This window comes from Hylobates moloch, unplaced genomic scaffold, assembly GCF_009828535.3.
Source record: "Hylobates moloch isolate HMO894 unplaced genomic scaffold, HMol_V3 SCAFFOLD_19, whole genome shotgun sequence".
NCBI lineage: Eukaryota > Metazoa > Chordata > Mammalia > Primates > Hylobatidae > Hylobates > Hylobates moloch.
The window spans coordinates 834,875-855,720 of NW_026652294.1; the positions used below are offsets into that span (position 1 = coordinate 834,875).

Genomic DNA, 20,846 nt, shown 5'->3' on the forward strand with positions numbered 1-20,846 from the left:
TTTTTTTTTTTTTTTTTTAAGAGACAAGGTCTCACTGTCACCCAGGCTGGAGTGCAGTGGTGCGATCCTTACACATTAGTTTCCTGAGTAGCTGGGACTGCAGGCACATGCCACTGTGCCAGGCTAATATTTTTGGAAACGGGGTCTTCTTATGTTGCCCAGGCTGGTCTCAACTCCTGGCCTTAAACAATCCTCCTGCCTCGGCCTCTGAAAGTGATTTATTCCTAAAACTCCAATAGCCTCTTTCCCCACCAGCCCCAGACTAGAGACCCCTACTGCACCGTCCCATCCCCCACAGATGAGCAGAATAACTGGCCACCTCTGTTGTAGTGAGAGTTCAGGTGCCCATGCCATCTCGGGACCGTTCCTCCCTGACTCCCCAGGTCCCTTCTGAAGGCAGGAACCACAGGGAGAACAGAGAATGCCAAAAGTTGAACTCATTCCCTCCGTGGCATCAATACCTGACACTTGGTCCTATCCTGAACGTAAACTCTGCACGTGGCAAGGAGGGCAAAGGCAAGAGGCACTATGAGAATGACAAGGCAAAGCGACAGGCAGAGACAGGGCCGAGGGCTCCAGTGGCAAGCTTACACACTACACAGACTTTGGGACAAGTTCTTTCATGTTATCAAGCCCACCTGTCTCTCCTGCTTAGAAAAAGTCAGGTCCAGGACATGGCCATGTTAATTCTGGACTGAGGGTCACAAGGTTTTGACTCCCAAACTCTCAGGCCCCTTTATGGCTGTGCCCAGGCATTGGGAAAAAGAGGTGATGAATGAGATGCTTCCAAGACTTGCCAGAGATGTGTGTGCTAGGGCTGCAATGGACTGGGGCTGGGGTCCTGGTCAGTAAGCTGGGATGGTGACCCAGTCTGAGATGGAATGTGTGGCTCTGATTCATAGGCAGGTGACATTTACAGAAAAGATTAGGCACCTCCCAGGCTGGACACTCTGTCATTGAGCCCATCCACCCTCACCCTTGGCCTCAACACTCCTTGCCATAGCTGGGGGGCAAGGGTGGAAGGGTGACCTTCCGACATCCTGACCCATCTATAGAAGAAAGTAACTCAGGGAGGCCGGGCACGGTGGCTCACACCTGTAATCCCAGCACTTTGAGAGACCAAGGCAGGCAGATCACGAGGTCAGGAGATGGAGACCATCCTGGCTAACATGGTGAAACCCCGTCTCTACTAAAAATACAAAAAATTAGCCAGGCGTGGTGGCAGGCACCTGTAGTCCCAGCTACTCAGGAGGCTGAGGCAGGAGAATGGCGTGAACCCGGGAGGCGGAGCTTGCAGTGAGCCGAGATCGCGCCACCGCACTCCAGCCTGGGCAACAGAGTGAGACTCCCTCTCAACAGAAAAAAAAAAAAAAAAGAAAAAGTAACTCAGGGAGCTTCCTGGCCAAACAGACACCTCTCCTCAGGCCAGTGCTCCTGATGGGGTGCTTCCATCCCCAGCCCTGCCCAGCTTCTGCCTTTGCCATGTCCCCCTGTTCCCTTCCTGTGTCAGTACCGTCCTCTCCCCACCCATCGTCACTTGCTCCAGGGAACTCTGGCCCAAAAGAGGCCAGCTGGCCCAAAGCACCTGAAATGCTGGCAAGGGACAGAGCCCTTGGCACGGTCCCTGTGGAGGGTCAGGCTGGGTCATGGCTCCAAGTGCAGGCAGAGGAGAGAGCCCTAAAGATTCAGGTTCTGAGTTGCCCCCAGGGCCAGGTGCGCCACCCTGGCTCCTTCTGCCCAGTCCACTGTATCCACGTTGAAGACAGGCAGGTTTCTTGTGGGAAAGGAGCAATAAAAAGGAGAGGAGAGGAGAGGAGGGAATGGGAGAAAGGAGAAGCTACAGAGAAAGAAAAGGAAGGGCAAGAGAAGCTTGATCAAGGAAATTTTAAAACCCAACAGAGATGAAGAGGAGGGAAAAAGGAAACATCAGTAGACAGAGTTCTCTTTTTTCTTTTCTTTTTCTTTTTTTTTTTTAGAGACAGGGTCTCCCTCTGTTGCCCAGGCTGGAGTGCAGTCACTCAGTCTCGACTCACTGCAGCCTCAACCTCCTGGGCTCAAGCAATCCTCCCACCTCAGCCTCCCCACCACACCCAGCTAAATTTTGTATTTTTTGGCAGATATGGGGTTTCGACATGTTGCCCAAGCTGGTCTCAAACTCCTGAGCTCAAGTAATCCACCCGCCTTGGCCTCCCAAAGTGCTGGGATTACAAGCATATGAACCACTGCACCCAGCCTGACAGAGTTTTTTGTTTGTTTTGTGTTTTTTGTTTTGTTTTGTTCTGTTTTTTTGAGATAGAGTCTCACTCTGTTGCCCAGGCTGGAGTGCAATGGCACGATCTCGCCTCAGAGCAACCTCCGCCTCCTGGGTTCAAACGATTCTCCCCCCTCAGCCTCTGGAGTAGCTGGGATTACAGTCTCCCACCATCATGCCTGGCTAATTTTTGTAGAGATGGGGTTTCACGAAGTTGGCCAAGCTGGTCTTGAACTCCTAACCTCAGGTGATCCACCCGCTTTGGCCTCCCAAACTGCTGGGATTACAGGCTGGAGCCACCGTGCCTGGCCCCTGACAGAGTTCTAAGCATGTGGGAAGCATGTGGGAAGCATGTGGGGAGATGCGAAGTCCACGCAAGTCCCTGGGCTGGGCTGCTAGCCTCCCTGCTTGGTACCTGGTGGCTGTTCCCCAGGAGGGCAGATAGACTCCCTGCTCTCTGCCCTCCTGGCATTGTGAGCTCCCTGGCCCATCCCTAGGCTGCACTGCATTTCCCAGTCAGGGCAGTGCCTGGACCCTGCAAATACAGCTCCTGCCATGGCCTCTTCCGAATCCTAGGGGCAAACGGGGCATTGATGCACTTAGCTCAGCCCTCACACTCTCCTGCCACCGACCCTGAGAAGGGGCAGCTGGCACCAGAGAGTCTCTGAGCTGAACCTGGGCTCATTCTGCAAGGTCCTTCCTAGGGAGACTGGCATGCAGGCGAGAGGCTCAGCTCCTGAAGGCCCCCAGACTCCCATAGGAGGGGAGGGGACTCCAGGGACAGGCAGAGGGAAGGCTCCTGGGGGAGTCCAGAGCCCAGGCTTACGGGTGGGCTGAACAGATGGAGCCACTGCCGGATGCTGTCTCCCCATGCCCTGACTCCAAGTGACCCCACTGGCTGCTGCCCCTGTGGCTCCAGCCATGGATGGGTCCCAGCCTTTGACTGGCTGCACTTCATTGGATTTGATGGTTACTTTTTGGGGTCAACTTGACTGGATCGAGGGACACCTAGATAGCTGGTAAAGCAGTGTCTTGTGAGGCTGCTTCCAGAGGAGACTGGCATATGAGTTGGTAGGCTGAGTGGGGAAGACGCCCTGTCAATATGGGAGGGTACCATCCAATCAGCTGGGAGCCTCGATAGGACAAAAAGGCAGAGGAAGGGCAAATTTGCTGTCTCTCTCCTGGAGCTGGGACAGCCTTCTTCTCCTGCCCTTGGACATCAGAAGTCTAAGGGTCTTGACCTTTAGATGCTGGAAGCATGCCCCCAGGTTCTCAGGCCTTCGGTCTCAGACTGAGTCACACCTTCAGCTCCCCTGGTTCAGAGGCTTTCAGATTTGAACTGAGCCATGCTCCCAGCAGCCCCAGGTCTCCAGGCGGCTTGTTGTAGGACTTCTCAGGCCTCCATAATCACGTGGAGCCAAATCACCTAATAAATCCCTTCTCGTCTATCCGTCTGTCTCCTATCTCTCTCTCTCTCTCTCCCTCCCTCCCTCTCTCTCTCTCTCTCTCTCCATGCTATAGGTTCTGTCTCTCTGGAGAACCCCAATACGGTTAGGATGCAAATGGGAAGGGACACCACCTGTTAAATAGTCCTGCTGAAAGAATCAATCCTAAATCTTATCAGGACTTGAGATCCAGGCAGGGTGCAGTGGCTCAAGCCTGTAATCCCGGCACTTTGGGAGGCTGAGGCAGGCAGATCACTTGAGGTCAGGAGTTCAAGACCAGCCTGGACAACATGGTGAAACCCCATCTCTACTAAAATACAAAAATCGCTGGGCACGTTGGCTCATGCCTATAATCCTAGCACTTTGGGAGGTGGCTGGATCACCTGAGGTCAGGAGTTCGAGACCAGCCTGGCCTACTAAAAATACAAAAATTAGCTGGGCGTGGTGGTGTGCACTTGTAATCCCAGCTACTCAAGAGGCTGAGGCAAAAGAATTGCCTGAACCTGGGAGGCAGAGGTTGCAGTGAGCCGAGATGGTGCCATTGCACTCCAGCCTGGGCAACTAGAGCAATGACTTCATCTCAAAAAAATAAAAAATAAAAATACAAAAATTAGGCGGGGCGTGGTGGCTCACGCCTGTAATCCTAGCACTTTGGGAGGCCGAGGTGGGCAGATTATGAGGTCAGGAGTTCAAGACCAGCCTAGTCAACATGGTGAAACCGCGTCTCTACTAAAAATACAAAAATTAGCCAGGTGCGGTGGCGCGCGCCTGTAATCCCAGCTACTCAGGGGACTGAGGCAGGAGAATTGCTTGAACCCGGGAGGCAGGGGTTGCAGTGAGCCTAGATCACACCATTGCACTCCAGCTGTGGGCAACAGAGCAAGACTCCATCTCGAAAAAAATAATAATACAAAATTAGCCGGGCATGGTGGTGTGCACCTGTGGTCCAGATGAGGCAGGAGAATCGCCTGAACCCAGGAGGTGGAGGCTGCAGTGAGGTGAGATTGTGCCACTGCACTCCAGTCTGGGCAACAGTGAGACCCTGTCTCAAAAAAAAAAAGAGTTCAGAACAGTGTGGATACTATGCTGCCTTTTATATCAGAGTGGGAAAAACAATATATATTTGCTTTTGTTTATTTTGCATAAAGAAACACAAGAAACTAAGCCTGGTGGGAGAATGGGTGGGATGGGAAAGCGGACAGTAGAAAACAGAGGTGGATACAAGCCTTTCGAATGTGTTCCTTTTCATACTTTTTGAATTTTTGAAATGTGATTGTATACAGATTCACATTTTAATTTTAAATGTAATTGAAATTTAAAATTCATTACGGCACTACTCTCTCATCCTGTACTATGGGCTCTACCCTTTTTTGTTTGTTTTTGTTTTGTTTTGAAGAGACAGAGTCTCACTGTGTTCCCCAGGCTGGTATAGAACTCCTGGGCTCGAGCGCCCCGCCTGGGCCTCCCAGAATGCGGGACTACAGGCGCCGCCACCACCCGGCCTCTACTCTTAAATGCGTAGAGGCCAGGATGACCCAAGGTCACCAGCGGCCCATGCTGCCTGGCAGAGAGTTGAGGCCGGGAGGGGACCCTGCGGACAGGCGAGACCATGTGTGATCTGTGGGAAGCGTATTCGCGGCAGGGGAGCTCCGTGCCATCCCCCGGCCCCACACCGCTCCCCCATGGGAAGCCGTAGCTTGGCGCTGCCCACAGTGACGCGAGGGACCCCGAGGGCACCCGGGCCAGGGTGGACACGGGGGTGGGACCGGGCGCGGCCGGCAGGGGGCAGCAGCGCCGCGCCGCCCGCGCAGTTTCACAGGTGCGCCGAGCCTGGGGCCCTCGCCTCCCGCCGGCCGCCGTCCCCAGCGAATCGCCGCCTGCGTTCTGCTGTTTCCCCGCCACCGCAGCCATCCGCAAGCCGCGGGGCGGCGGGACCGGGCGGGCTGCTAGGGACGCCGGACGAAGGGAGCCCGCGGGCGGGGCCTGGGCGCCTACATCTTTGCTCCCAGGGAGGGAAGGGACAGGAAACTGAGGCTGTTTCCGGGGCTGACCCCCGGCCAGAGAGAGCAGGGCTCGGGAGAGTCGGCGCGGCCCGGAGGCGGCGCCCCCTGGAGGCCGGTGCGCTCTGGCTCTGGCCGGGGAGATTAGGGGTGGAGGCCGACCGACCCCACTCAGCCAGGACTGGCCGGCGCCGGGAGCTCACTGGGAGGCAGGTGCCGACCCCCGAAACCCACTCCAGACAAGCGAAGAAAACAGCTCTGTGTCCCAGGACGAGCACATACCTACTGTCACCCACTGTGCGACCTGGAAGAGTTACTGACCCTCTCTGGGCCTTAATCAGTCATCAGAAACAAACGCATAGGTAAGATGGTCTTTAGGCCTCTCCCAGCTCTGCTATTCTGTGAATCTAAGAAACTCTAGTCCCTCCACCAGTCCCCACCCCGGGCTGGCTTAGCTTCAGGGAGGCCTGGCTGAGCTGGGGCCCTCATCCAAGGTCTTTGCAAGGTTCCTCAGCAAAGGTGTTTGGGAAGGCTGGGTCCCACCCCTTCCCGGCGGAGGAAGAGGCTATTGGCTAAAAAGCCTGGACAAATTCAAAACCAGCAGCTCGGCCCTGGTTTTTTCGGAGCACAGCCAAAACTAAATCACACCTCTGCACCCACCTAGCTCCAGAGATCTCGGCAGCATTTACAGCCCCCAAATGTTATTTTTACACCCTTTCCAGGCAGGGAAGGACAGAGGAGGGTAAGCTATTTTTAGGATGACTGCTATTTAAAGTAACATGCTGGCCTGGCAAGGTGGCTTTGGCCTGTAATCCCAGTGCCTTGGGAGGTACAGGCAGGAGAATCACTTGAGGCCAAGAGTTCAGTACTAGCCTGGGCAACAAAAGGAGACCCCCATCTCTATTAGATAAACAGCCGGGCGTGGTGGTGCGCGCCTGTCGCCCCAACTACTGGAGAGGCTGAGGCGGGAGGGTCCCTTGAGCCCAGGAGTTCAAGATTATAGTGAGCTATGATCACACCACTGCCCTCCAGGCTGGGCAGTGAGACCCTGTCTCAAAACAATAAATTAAGTAACCTAGACTATGTATGTGAAAATAATATTTCCAACCCTAGCATGCTGACTTCATCTGAGCTTACAGATGCAGTTTCATACAGTCCTCCCCAAGGGATCAATTCCTGTGAAAGCCAAGGATGGCACCAGTCATTGAAATCCTGACCATGGGAAGGGGTCATTTGGGATTCCGGAATGGGTGGCTGAAGCAGTTTACAGAATCGCGTTCTGGCGAGCTTTAAGAATGGAACAGCTTTCCCAAGCGGCTGCGGAAGATGGCGGAGGTGCAGGTCCTGGTGCTTGATGGTCGAGGCCATCTTCTGGGCCTCCTGGCGGCCATCGTGGCTAAACAGGTACTGCTGGGCCGGAAGGTGGTGGTCCTACGCTGCGAAGGCATCAACATTTCTGGCAATTTCTACAGAAACAAGTTGAAGTACCTGGCTTTCCTCCGCAAGCGGATGAACACCAACCCTTCCCGGGGTCCCTACCACTTCCGGGCCCCCAGCCGCATCTTCTGGCGGACCGTGCGAGGTATGCTGCCCCACAAGACCAAGCGAGGGCAGGCCGCTCTGGACCGCCTCAAGGTGTTTGACGGCATCCCACCGCCCTACGACAAGAAAAAGCAGATGGTGGTTCCTGCTGCCCTCAAGGTTGTGCGTCTGAAGCCTACAAGAAAGTTCGCCTATCTGGGGCGCCTGGCTCACCAGGTTGGGTGGAAGTACCAGGCAGTGACAGCCACCCTGGAGGAGAAGAGGAAAGAGAAAGCCAAGATCCACTACCGGAAGAAGAAACAGCTCATGAGGCTACGGAAACAGGCCGAGAAGAACGTGGAGAAGAAAACTGACAAATACACAGAGGTCCTCAACACCCATGGACTCCTGGTCTGAGCCCAATAAAGACTGTTAATTCTCAAAAAAAAAAAGAATGGAACAGACACCGGGTGCGGTGGCTCACGGCTGTAATCCCAGCACTTTGGGAGGCCGAGGCAGCCAGATCACTTGAGGTCAGGAGGTCAAGACCAGCCTGGCCAACATGGTGAAGCCCCGACTTTACTAAAAATACAAAAATTAGCTGGGTGTGGTGGCACGCGCCTGTAATCCCAGCTACTAGGGAGGCTGAGGCAGGAGAATCACTTGAACTGGGATGGTGGAGGTTGCAGTGAGCCGAGATCGTGCTACTACACTCCAGCCTGGGCGACAGAGCGAGACTCAGTCTCAAAAAAAAAGAAAAGCAAAGAAACAGGGACATCTTCCTGAGGACTCTTCCTGAAGGTGAGGCTGGTTGCATAGTCTCTCAACGTCCCTCGCAAGCTGAGGTTCCTGTAAGTTTCCTCTTTTCAGGTAGTCTTTTCGGACGAACACACCTCCACCTCGCTTTCCTCCTTCCAAATGAAGAGCTGAGCTAGAGCAGGCACAGGTCCAGATTTTGGGGTAGTCCTGAGGTTTATACATATTTGAAGGGTTTTCTTAAGGAAAAAAGAATAAAATCTTACTAATACACATTTCCTCTGAAATGGCAGCTTCAGTAGCGCTGCTAAGGTAGCCGAGCCCTCCATTCCAGTGGTCACTTCCAGTCTAACAATTCCATCGTTTTCTCTTCTTTTTTCAACTCTTTCCCTCTTCCTGCCCATTTTGTTTTGTTTTGTTTTCGATGTTTGTTTGTTTGTTTTTGAGACGGAGTCTCGCCCAGGCTGGAGTGCAGTGGCATGATCTTGGCTCACTTCAACCTCCGCCTCCTGTGTTTAAACGATTCTCCTGCCTCAGCCGCTTGAGTAGCTGGGATTACAGGTGCCCACCACCATGTCTGGCTAATTTTTTTTATTTTTAGTAGGGATGGGGTTTCACCATGTTGGCCAGGCTGGTTTCGAACTCCTGACCTCAAGTGATCCACCCGCCTCAGCCTCCCAAAGTGCTAGGATTACAGGGATGAGCTACCATGCCTGGCCATAGTTTTCCAATTTTAATGTGCATAAATTGTATTTATGTGTCTACACACACACACATACATACTCCAGTAACAATGGGCACATCTAGTGCCTAGATCAGGGCTACTAAATATTATTCTCTACTGAAAGGAACAGAGCTCCCTGGAGAAATGGCTGAGCTCAGGCATGACACAGGGAAAGTACAAAATGAACCTAGAACATTTTATTGCGTAAGGAAGAATGGCCAGATGCATTGGTTCACACCTATAATCCCAGCACTTTGGAAGGCTGAGGTGGGCAGATTGATTGAGCTCAGGAGTTTGAGACCGGCCTGGGCAACATGGCAAAACCCCATCTCTACAAAAAATACAAAAATTAGCCAGACGTGGTGGTACGTGCTTGTAGGCCCAACTACTAGGGAGGGTGAGGTAGGAGGATCTCTTGAGCCTGTGGGGTCAAGGCTGCAATAAGCTGTGATGGTGCCACTGTACTCCAGCCTGGGGGATGGAGCAAGACCCTGTCACAAAAAAAAAAAAAAAAAAAGGAAAAACTAAGAAAGTTCTCAATGATAGAACTTTATCAGCAGCCAGCTTAACAGGGCTCCCATGGCCAGATCTGGAATAGTGTAAGCATCACAATAAATAGTGCTAGTAATGGATTATAGCCCATCGAATACAACCTGAATCCCTGAGTCGTACTGGTAGAAGGGAAAAAGGGGCTGGGCACAGTGGCTCATGCCTATAATCCCAGCACTTTGGGAGGCCAAGGCGTGCGGATCACCTGAGGTCAGGAGTTCGAGACCAGCCTGGCCAACATGGTGAAACCCTGTCTCTACTAAAAATACAAAAATTAGCCAGGCGTGGTGGTAGGCGCCTGAAGTCTCAGCTACTTAGGAGGCTGACACAAGAGAATCGCTTGAACCCGGGAGGTGGAGGTTGCAGTGAGCCGAGACTGCACCACTGCACTCTAGCTTGGGCAACAAGAGCGAAACTCTGTCACAAAAAAAAAAAAAGAAAAGAAAAAAGGAAGGCAGGAGGGAAGGAGTTGTTCTTCCTTGCAGCAAAATGGCAACTAACAAACATGGAAGAAATGGTAGAATTAGAAAATCACCATTTTGGCCAGGCACAGTGGATCACGCCTATAATCCCAATGCTTGGGGAGGCTGAGGTGAGAGGATTGCTTGAGGCCAGGAGTTTGAGCCATATTGGGCAATGTAGTGAAACTTTGTTTGCATCAAAAAAAATTTTTAATTAGCTGGTTGCAGTGATGCACACCTGTAGTCCCAGCTACTTGGGATGCTGAGGCTTGAGGATTACTTGAGCCCAAAAGGTCAAAGCTGCAGTGAGTCGTGATCATACCACTGCGCTCTAGCCTGGGTGACAGAGCGATACCCAGAAAAAGAAAAATTAAAAAAAGAAAGAAGGAAGGAAGGAAGGAAAAAAAATCACCATTTGATGGTTGTATTTTCCAAAATATTTTCCAACGACTTCTCTTATCCTATATATTCTTTTTTATAATGTGACTTTGACAATCTTCTACCAAAAGTTGGGATCTCTGTCTCCTCCGCTTAAAACCAGGAGGTGTTTTTTGTTTGTTTGTTTGTTTTTTGAGACGGAGTCTTGCTCTGTCACCCAGGCTGGAGTGCAGTGGCGCGATCTTGGCTCACTGCAAGCTCCACCTCCCGGGTTCACACCATTCTGCTGCCTCAGCCTCTCCGAGTAGCTGAGACTACAGGCGCCCACCACCACGCCCGGCTAATTTTTTTGTATTTTTAGTAGAGATGGTGTTTCACCGTGTTAACTAGGATGGTCTCGATCTCCTGACCTCGTGATCCGCCCGCCTCGGCCTCCCAAAGTGCTGGGATTACAAGCGTGAGCCACCGCGCCCGGCCAAGGAGGTGTTTTTTGTTACCGTTGGGACCAACAAAGTATTGCAGAAATGATGCCATGTGACTTCCAGAATTTTCCATTTATTCCGTGGAATACTTACTCCAGAAGTTGAGGCCAATGGGAAGAAGCCCAAACTAGCCATAGGAGAGCACCAGCTGAGCCCTGGGGCTGTGCAGAGAGGTGACCCCTGGCGGCCTGTCAGCTCCAGCTCTGCCTCCACTGTGGCAGGGACCTCACGAGAGAGCCCGAGCAGAACTGCCCAGCTGGGCTCTGCCCAAACCCCTGACCCACAGACACTGGGAGAGATCATAAATTTGTTTGTTTGTTTGTTTTGGGTTTGGTTTTGAGATGGAGTTTCGCTCTTGTTGTCCAGGCTGGAGTGCAATGGCATCATCTCGGCTCACTGCAACCTCTGCCTCCCAGGTTCAAGCTATTCTCCTGCCTCAGTCTCCTAAGTAGCTCGGATTATACAGGCGTGCACCACCATGCCTGGCTAATTTTGTATTTTTAGTAGAGAAGGGGTTTCCCCATGTTGGTCAGGCTGGTCTCGAACTTCTGACCTCAGGTGATCCCCCCAACTTGGCCTCCCAAAGTGCTGGGATTAAAGGTGTAAGTCACCACGCCTGGCCCCATAAGTTTTTATTTTTGTTTCAAACCACTACGTTTTGGGATAATTTGCTACACAGCAATAAATGGAACAGCAACCATGATAGTAATAGATTTAGACAAAAGTCCTCAGTGGATGCAAGCACTAATGGGTAAAGTTTTAAGGAGGAGTGAAGACTTTTACATAAAGTGTCTCCTCTCCAAATATGTGTTAATTACTAAGGGAAAAATGGTAACTTCACAATGAATGGCAAATTCTGGCAGAAATCAACTTAAGCATCAAAGTCAGTATCATATTGAGACAAATTAACATTGTATGCATCAGTATGCTGGCAAATGTGTAACAGCTGGCTGGTGGGGACATGGATTTGTAACATTTGCTGATTTTTGTGGCACAAAAACTCCCACAAGCTTGGTGTCATGGCTCATGCCTGTAATCCCAGCACTTTGGGAAGCCGAGGTGGGAGGATGGCTTGAGGCCAGGAGTTTGAGACAGGCTAGAGAGTATAGCATGATCCCATCTCTACAAAAAGTAAAAAGATAAAGAAAACTTAGCTGAGGTGGCGGTGCACGCCTGTAGTCCCAACTACTTTGGATGCTGGGCAGGAGGATTGCTTGAGCCCAGGAGGTAGTGGTTACAATGAGCAGCGATCCTGCCACTGCACTCTAGCCTAGGCAATGGAGTGAGACCCCTGTCTCAAAAAAAAAAAAAAAATTTCCCATCAAGACCAATTTCAGACTCCTAAAGGTTTAACAACAAGCTGGAAGTATAACACTTGGCCCCATTCATGTGCCCTGGTGTGTACACTGAGAAGGACAAAGCGTCGCTGCTAATGTGCTCCTCTCAAAAATGTATCCCCTGAGCCTCTTCCTAGGGAAACATTAGATGAACCTGAAATGAGGGATAGTCTGTGAAATAACTGGCCTGTACTCTTCAAAAATGAGGTTCCAAAACACAAAGGAAGACTAAGAAGCTGTTTCAGGCGGAAAGAGACTAGAGATTTGACAGCTAGATGTAACTTGTGATCCTGGATTGGGTTCTGGACCAAGAACAAAACAAAACAAAACAAAGCTCAGCAGGGCCAGAGCCAGATACTAGCATCTTTTCAACGTTAATACTTTTCTGATTTGGTTGGATGTACTGTGGTTCCATAGGAGAATGTCATTGTCTTTAGGAAACGCACACTGGAGAATCTAGGAATAAAAGGCATAATATCTGCAACTTAGTCTCAAGTGGTTAGAAAAAAATCGGATATATAGAGAGAGCAATTAGAGACAGAGAAAGAATGACATATCGAATCAAATGTTGTAAAATGTTAATAACTGGGGGAACCTGGGCAAAGAGAATGTTAGAGGTTTGTGTTGTTGTTGTCGTGATTTTTCTTTGTTTTTTTGAGACAGGGTCTCGCTTTATTGGCCAGGCTGGAGTGGAGTGGTGCGATCTCAGTTCACTACAACCTCCTCTTCCTGGACTCAAGCGATCCTCCCACCTCAGCCTTCTGGGTAGGTAGGACCACAGGCACGCCCCGCCATGCCCAGCTAATTTTTGTATTTTTAGTAGAGATGAGGTCTGGCCATGTTGCCCAAGCTGGTCTCGAACTCCTGGGCTCAAGCAATCCACTCGCCTCGGCCTCCCAAAGTGCCGGGGTTACAGGCGTGACCCCCTGTGCCTGGCCTGGTAAGAGTTTTTTGTACTATTCTTGCAACTTGTTTGAAATTATTTCAAAATGATCAGATAAATGCTCCATGGACATTTAGTTCAACAGGACTAGGCCTATGCAATGAGGAATAAAGTCAAGAAGGAAGAACTAGCAAGCTTTGTAAGTTGAATTTTAAAAGCTTAAAGACTGGATGTGGTGGCTAGTGCCTGTAATCCCACGTATCCGGGAGCTGAGGCAGGAGGATAACTTAAGGCCATAGTTTGAGATCAGCTGACCAGCCTGGGCAACATAGTGAGACACACACTGTCTCTAAAAAAAAAGAAGGCCGGGTGTGGTGGCTCACGCCTCTAATCCCAGCACTTTGGGAGGCCGAGGCGGGTGGATCATGAGGTCAGGAGTTCAAGACCAGCCTGGCCAACATGGTGAAACCCCATCTGTACTAAAAATACAAAAATTAGCCAGGTGTGATGGCGGGTGCCTGTAAACCCAGCTAGCTACTCGAGAGGCTGAGGCAGGAGAATCACTTGAACCCGGGAGGCAGAGGTTGCAGTGAGCCGAGGTTGCACCACTGCGCTCCAGCCTGGGTGACAGAGTGAGACTCTGTCTCCAAAAAAAAAAAGAAGGAAGAACTGGACACAAAGGCAAGATTATTGCTGGTTCATTTTGCCAAATCGGAGATCACAGCAAGTCCAGGCCAGAGGCTGTCTGTGTCTGCCTGTGTTGGAGGTCCCCTGTGGAGTTGGGACCTAAAAGAGATCGTCAGGGATTGGGGAAGGCACTGAATCACCTGCAGAGTTAGACAGGACCCTAGAGCTTGTCTTCTTCCATCCAGGCACAGCTTGTGGTTGCTGACTCCTGGTCGCAAGGCTTCTCCCAGGTCCAGGAACCAAATGGTGATAAACTAGGAATGGAGAGAGGGCTTGCTGCTGTCTGAGAGCCCAGGTACAAGTCATGGAAGTTGGATGAGAGGACATTCACATCCGCCTGGGGCTTTTAAGGAATTCTTTGATTCCCTGCCATCCTTGAGTTGGGTGAGGACAGAGCTGGCTTCTTGCACCCTTCTTCTAAGGCCAGGTGAGGAGCTGGACTCTGATCACACGAGGTCTTTTATTTGGGGCGGCTCTGCTCTACTCCCCTCTGCCTTGGCAGCTGGCTGAACAGACACAGTGACAGCCACTCATTCAATGCATTTTTTATTGAGTGTTAACTAGCTTTGGGCCCAGGCTCTGGGTTAGCGGCACGCATGAAACAATCAGAAACAATCATGAGCGCCTGCCCACATGGGGCTTACAGTCTGGCAGGGCGAGACTGTAGACACAGAGTAAATATCCAATTATAAATTGTGATTAGAGGCATGATGGAAACAAGCAAGGCTCCCTGAGAGAAACAGGGCGGGCATAGGAAAACCTCTCTGAGACAGCGACAAGAACCTGAAACTTGAAGGGTAAACAGGAGAGGGCAAGACAAAAGGGGAAAGAAGGAATGTTCCAGGCAGAGAGAAGGAGAAAAGACCCAGGCACAGTATAGAGCTGAGGACATCTGAGGAAGAAAGGGCCGCCGGGGTTGGGGCCCTCGGGGTGACTGGGAGAGGAAGGCGCTGGAATGGATCCAGATTAAATCAGATGCTGTATGCCCTGTGGAGACACAGGGTGTGCCTCTAAATGCACTGGGTTGTAAGCAAAGGAGTGACCTGATTGAATTTGATATTTTAAAAGTCATTCTAGGCCAGGTGGGGTGGCTCATGCCTGTAATCCCAGCACTTTGGGAGGCCAAGGTGGGTGGATCACGAGGTCAGGTGTTCGAGACCAGCCTGGCCAACACAGTGAAACCCCATCTCTACTAAAAATACAAAAATTATCCGGGCATGGTGGTGCATGCCTGTAATCCCAGCTACTCGGGATGCTAAGCCACGAGAATCCGCTTGAACCTGGGAGGCGGAGCTTGCAGTGAGCCGAGATTGCGCCGCTGCACTCCACCCTGGGCAACAGAGCGAGACTCCGTCTCAAACAAAACAAAACAAACAAACAAAATGTCATTCTACACTGTGAAAAATGAGCTGGAGGAGGCAAAGGGAAGAAAGGGGAGATCAGTGAGGAGGCTGTTGTCACAGCTCAGGCAGGAGCATGGTGGCTTAGACTTGGCAGCAGCGTGCAGTTAGAGAGCCACCGTTGGAGTCCGGATGTGGGATGCGTTCTGATGTCGGGAGTGGGGCACAGCGCAGCATCAAGACTTGCACTGAAAATTTCTGCTTTGAGCAACTGGGTGGAATGGATGGAGGTGTCCATCACCAGCTATGGGAAAGGCCAGGGAAAGGTTTAAAGGGCTGAGTGTGGTGGCTCATGTCAGTAATCCCAGCACTTCGGGAGACTGTGGCAGGAGGATCACTTGAAGCCAGGAGGTGGAGACCAGCCTGGGCAACATAGCAAGACACTCTTTAGAAAAATTAAAGTAGAGAAAAAGAAAGATTTAAAGGGAAGAGACTGAGCGTTCAGAATTGTACCTCGTCAGTGTCTGAGATTCCTGTGAGCTCTCCAAGTGCATAAATAAATGTGGGAATCATTAACAAATAAATGGTATGAAAAAGCAAAGGAGTGGATGAGACCACCCAGGAACAGTGTACAGAGAGAGAAGAGAAATAAAGAAGAGAGAGTTAAAGAGACCAGAATAGGCCAGGCATGGTGGCTCACGCCTGTAATTCCAGCACTTTGGGAGCCCGGGGCGAGTGGATCACCTGAGGTCAAGAGTTGGATACCAGCCGTGCCAACATGGTGAAAACCTGTCTCTACTAAAAATGCAAAAATCAGCTGGGTGTGGTGGCGCATGCCTGTAATTCCAGCTACTCGGGAGGCTGAGGCAAGAGAATTGCCTGAACTCGGGAGGCGGAGGTTGCACTGAGCTGAGATCGCACCATTGTACTCCAGCCTGGGCAACAAGAGCAAAACTCCATCTCGAAAAAATACAAAAATAAAAAAATAAAGAGACCAGAATAGAACAGAGCCCAGGACTGCGTCCTGAGGAAACAGCACAGAGATCAGAGAGAGGAGGAGGCTCTGAAATAGGGAAACTAGAAGAAATGGCCAGAGAGGAGAAAACCAAGAGGGTCAATGTCACTGTGGCTGAGAGAGAATATTTCCAGAGGATGAATTTGGTCAGCCAGCGAAGTGCTTCTGACAAGGTCTCTCCATACAGAGGCCATTGATTTGATGAGGACATGGGGCTGATTCAAGAACGAGTGAGAGGAAGTGACAGCGTGTGCGAGAAGACAGCTTGTAGAGGGCTGGCTAGCTTCTCACTTTGTAGCCACATCCGCTATGAACTTATCCCATCTCTTCTTCCAGATTTCCATGAAAGTATTTTTCTCAGTCTCCAACAGGGTACTGTACCTGCAGGAAGAGGAGGAGCCCAGGTCAGCCTCAGGGCAGGGGTTGGGGAACGGGGCGGGGAGCCTGAGGGGACATTAGAGGCTTGCAGAGCACTCTCCCCAGGCCAGCAGCAAGGACTAAACAGCCATGATCAGAAGGAACCCACAGGACCATCGAGACATCTGCCTCAAGCCTCCAGAGAGGCAAACACAAGCTGCGGGCTGGAAGGAGGCGGGGGGCCTGGAGGACACGGGACACTCACTTGATAGAGTTCATGGCCAGCTGTTTGAGGGTCCTCAGGTCAGCCTTCATCCCCCCAATGCCCATGAAGACCTCATAGAAATCGTAGGACAAGCCTTTGGCACCAAAGATAGCTGGGTCATCAGAGCTGATCACCATGGGGTGCCCAGTGGCCATCAGAGTGGCTACAGGGTGGTTCCTCAAGTCAGATACCAGTTTCAGCACCTGCCCAATGGGAGGCAAGGGAGAAAGATGAGCTCTGATCCCTAAGAAGAGTAGTCACAAGTGAGGTGAGACCTTGAGCCCCATCAGCTCCCTTCATCTTCCCATCACTATCTCCCCAGTATGGGGATGACTTCTGGGCAGAGTCACAAGGAGACATAAGGAACAGAGCCAGTCCTCATGCTCCTCCTCATGTTTCATCAGCACCACAAACATCTGGTCACTTCTGGTCCTGCTCAGAGAGGCGCTAACTGAACACAGACACAAAGGACCTCAAGAAACCGTGGGGAGCAGCATCCCATGGCCCATCCCACTTCACTGGCCTCCCCCTGTGTCCTTTTTGCTTCGTCTACAGTTTTGCCCAAAATTCCACCCCACTGGGGACCCTCACTGTTGCCTCATTCTTATTGGTGGCTTAGGCAAAAGGCCCCTCCTGAATAACTTTACTAACAGGGGTGGGAGAGTGGAGGGATGTAGGTAATAAGAGAGTTAAGGAGAGATAACTCTCCTTAACAGGAAGAAGTTTAAGAGAGCAGAGGTTGTGGTTAGGGGAGATCATATGGGATTAGCCGCATGGGTCACACATACCTGGTTAGAGATGGGACAGACTTCTATGGGGATGTCCTTTTTCCAGGAGTAAGCCCTGACTGCAGGGTGTTTGCTCAAAGCAAATCCATGGCCGATTCTGGTAGTGTTCAGCATCAGAGCATCCAGAATGTTCTTGTCTATGGAAGTGCCCTGCCAGTCTGAAGACAGGGGAATGGCCTTCCATGGGGGATGGATGGGTCTGACCCACCGGCCCCCCAACTATCCTCAAATAAACAGCCCCCCCCAAGCACAAAAATGAAGAGAAATTAACATTAACACAAATACACACACAGTTTCCTTTTAACAATGCTAAAGAGAGGTATGATATGGCTTCATTAAATTAATCATCTAATTTATTAATTTATCATTCTAATGAGAAAGTTGAAACTTAATAGCTTCTATAAATTGACCAAGGACGTTCACATAGTAAGTAGCAAAACCGAGTTGTTTTTTTTTTTTGAGACAGAGTCTTGCTCTGTCACCAGGCTGGAGTATAGTGGCACGATCCCAGCTCACTGCAACCTCCACCTCCCAGGTTCAAACAATTTTCCTGCCTCAGCCTCCCAGGTAGCTGGGACTACAGGCGCACACCACCATGCCCAGATAATTTTTTGTATTTTTAGTAGAGACAGGGTTTCACCATGTTGGCCAGGATGGTCTCGATTTCTTGACCTCGTGATCTGCCTGCCTCGGCCTCCCAAAGTGCTGGGATTACAGGCGTGAGCCGCCACACCCGGACTGCAAAACCGAGTTTTAAACCTTGGTCTCTCTGACCCACAGTCCACTTTCCTTCTTCCTCTTTTGTGGCACTCTTTTTTTTTTTTTTTTTTTGAGACGGAGTCTTGCTCTGTCGCCCAGGCTGGAATGCAGTGGCGTGATCTCGGCTCACTGCAACCTCTGCCTCCCAGGTTCAAGTGGATTCTCCTGCCTCAGCCTCCTGAGTAGCTGGAATTGCAGGTGCCCACCACCACGCCCGGCTATTTTTTGTATTTTTAGTAGAGACGGGGTTTCACCGTGTTGGCCAGGCTGGTCTCAAACTCCTGACCTCAGGGGATCCACCCGCCTAGGCCTCCCAAAGTGCCAGGATTACAGGCGTGAGCCACCGTACCGGGCTCTGGGACTCTTATGCTTATGATCTTTACAACAATGTGTTACAGGTTCTCTTATTTACAGCATCAGTATAACTACCTGTATGTGCTCACTTTAATTTATATATTTAATAGTACTATCAAGACGTTATCACTTGCTAGGTGACCGCAGACATTCTTGTGGCCTCCCTTCTCCCCTGCCATCCCCATCACACCTTTCTTTTTTTTTTTTTTTTTTTTGCTCTGTCACCCAGGCTGGAGTGCAGTGGTGCAATCTCGGCTCACTGCAAGCTCCACTTCCCGGGGTTCATGCCATTCTCCTGCCTCAGTCTCCCGAGTAGCTGGGACTACAGGCGCCCACCACCACACCCGGCTAATTTTTTTTTTGTATTTTTAGTAGAGATGGGGTTTCACTGTATTAGCCAGGATGGTCCTGATCTTCTGACCTCGTAATCCGCCTGCCTCAGCCTCCCAAAGTGCTGGGATTACAGGCGTGAGCCACCGCGCCCGGCCCCATCACACCTTTCTTGCAGCTAAGGCCCTCAGTAGAGGATGAAAGGTCAGTCTCCCTTACAGCTAAAATAGCCTTAACGCTGGACTGGGAGGTTATTTGTTGGGGAGGTTTGGGGGATTCCTCCCTGATAAGAGGAGATCCACTGGGAGGCTGTCTCCTATTTTGCTTCACTGGATGTGGTCACCCCAAATGATTCACCATCTGACAACCAAGTGGGGCAGAATCACCCACGCAATGGGCATAGCACAGATTGCTTCTTATGTGAGATAACAAATGTCCTTATTGTAAAATCGGTGGGATGCATATACTCTATTCTTGCAGCCATAAGCATTCTAATGGATTCACATATAAAATATGAACATCTGGCTGGGTGCGGTGGCTCACACCTGTAATCGCAGCACTTTGGGAGGCTGAGGCAGGAGGATTGCTTGAGCCCAGGAGTTCAAGGCCAGCCTGGGCAACATAGAGATACCCTGTCTCTACAAAAAATACAAAAATTAGCCAGGCATGGTGGCATGTGGCTGCAGTCCCAGCTACTTGGGAGGCTGAGGTGGAAGGATAACCTGAACCCAGGAGGTGGAGGCTGTAGTGAGCTGTGATCATGCCACTGCACTCTAGCCTGGGTGACAGAGTGAGAGCCCATGTAAAAAAAAAAAAAAAATATATATATATATATATGAAAACTTCACTTTTCTGATAGAAATAAACTCAAGAATTTCCACTGCTGCCTAGCACATGTATTTTGGTGGATTTTCACTGGTTTTTAAAGATTTCTTCTTCTTTTTAAAAATAAGGACATTGGCTGGGCACAGTGGCTCAGGCCTGTAATCCCAACACTTTGGGAGGCCAAGGCGGGCGGATCACGAGGTCAGGAGTTCCAGACCAGCCTGACTAACATGGTGAAACCCCATCTCTACTAAAAATACAAAAAATATTAGCCGAGCGTGGTGGCAGGTGCCCGAGTAGTCCCAGGTACTCAGGAGGCTGAGGCAGGAGAATGGCGTGAACCTGGGAGGCGGAGCTTGCAGTGAGTCGAGATCGCGCCACTGCACTCCAGCCTGGGGACAGAGCGAGACTCTGTCTCAAAGAATAAAATAAAATAAAATAATAAAAATAAGGACATTACTTTTAGGTATTAGATACCCAAGTCCTGGCAAAATCATCTCCAAGGACCATACATCTTGGAACCTGTTAGGTCCTGTGCTGCAGTGTTTTGTAGGGCCAGAATTATTTCACACACGTAAGTATGATTTTCCCCAACCAGACCACAAGTTCTTCAAGGTTAATAACACCCTCACCCAACCCCCTCCCCCTCAAACAATTCTTCTGCTCTCCTAGAGCAGACTTTGATCTAAATTGGATCTAAATTGACTCGAAATGTCAGGAAAAAGAGATTAATGCACAAGGTCCCTTCCTCTGAGAGACGGTGTGATAGAGCAGAGCTTAAGCCTGGGTGGGAAATGAAGCTGCCCATCACTCTCTCCACCCCTCCTTGGTCTTCCGAGGGTGACAGGTGGGATGCTGAAGACAGCTGCCCTCCTGGTCCCGGCCTCCATGTGAACAGCCTCCTCCCAAATCTTCCTTTGGATCTGAAATTGCAGCTGTGATCTTGCTTAGTTAGGGTTTACACATTTTAAGGACTGGAATACGGGAGGGGCTGAGATGACTGAGTGAGCCCAAGGATGGAGTTCTAGGGAAGAAAGATGTGGCTGGGCTAATGGCATTTCAGGAGGAACAGCAGCCAGGGTCTGCATGGGGCAGGGCAGGGTTTCCTCTCCTACGATAATGAGGGACAGAACATCCTAAAGACAAGGAGCAGACCTGGTTCTCCTCCCTCTTCCACCAATTTCGAGCTGTGTGGCTTTAGGCAGATCAGTTAACCTCTCAAGCACAATTCACTCGGAGGATGGAGAGCATCAGAGAGGGTTCCAATTCATACACATGATATACATGCATCAAAATATCACATGAGGCCGGGTAATCCCAGCACTTTAGGAGGCCGAGG

General features: G+C 50.7%; 2 protein-coding genes across 2 annotated transcripts in view; one reads left to right on the forward strand and one right to left on the reverse strand.

Annotated features, from left to right (window-relative positions):
- The first annotated feature begins 6,992 nt into the window (after positions 1-6,992).
- On the forward strand, positions 6,993-7,634 carry LOC116458631 (large ribosomal subunit protein uL13-like). Its single transcript, XM_032753887.2, has one exon. It carries the CDS (start codon positions 7,023-7,025, stop codon positions 7,632-7,634), a length of 612 nt encoding a protein of 203 aa, XP_032609778.1. The 5' UTR covers positions 6,993-7,022.
- A 6,144-nt stretch (positions 7,635-13,778) lies between these two features.
- ADA2 (adenosine deaminase 2) overlaps positions 13,779-20,846 on the reverse strand; it is a 46,191-nt gene continuing 39,123 nt past the window's right edge. The window contains exons 6-8 of the mRNA XM_058431855.1: positions 17,240-17,458; positions 16,452-16,654; positions 13,779-16,210 (exon numbers count right to left, since the gene is read on the reverse strand). Of these exons, the coding sequence (XP_058287838.1) occupies positions 16,117-16,210; positions 16,452-16,654; positions 17,240-17,458 (516 nt within the window). The 3' untranslated portion in view covers positions 13,779-16,116. The remainder of the gene's footprint in view (positions 16,211-16,451; positions 16,655-17,239; positions 17,459-20,846) is intronic.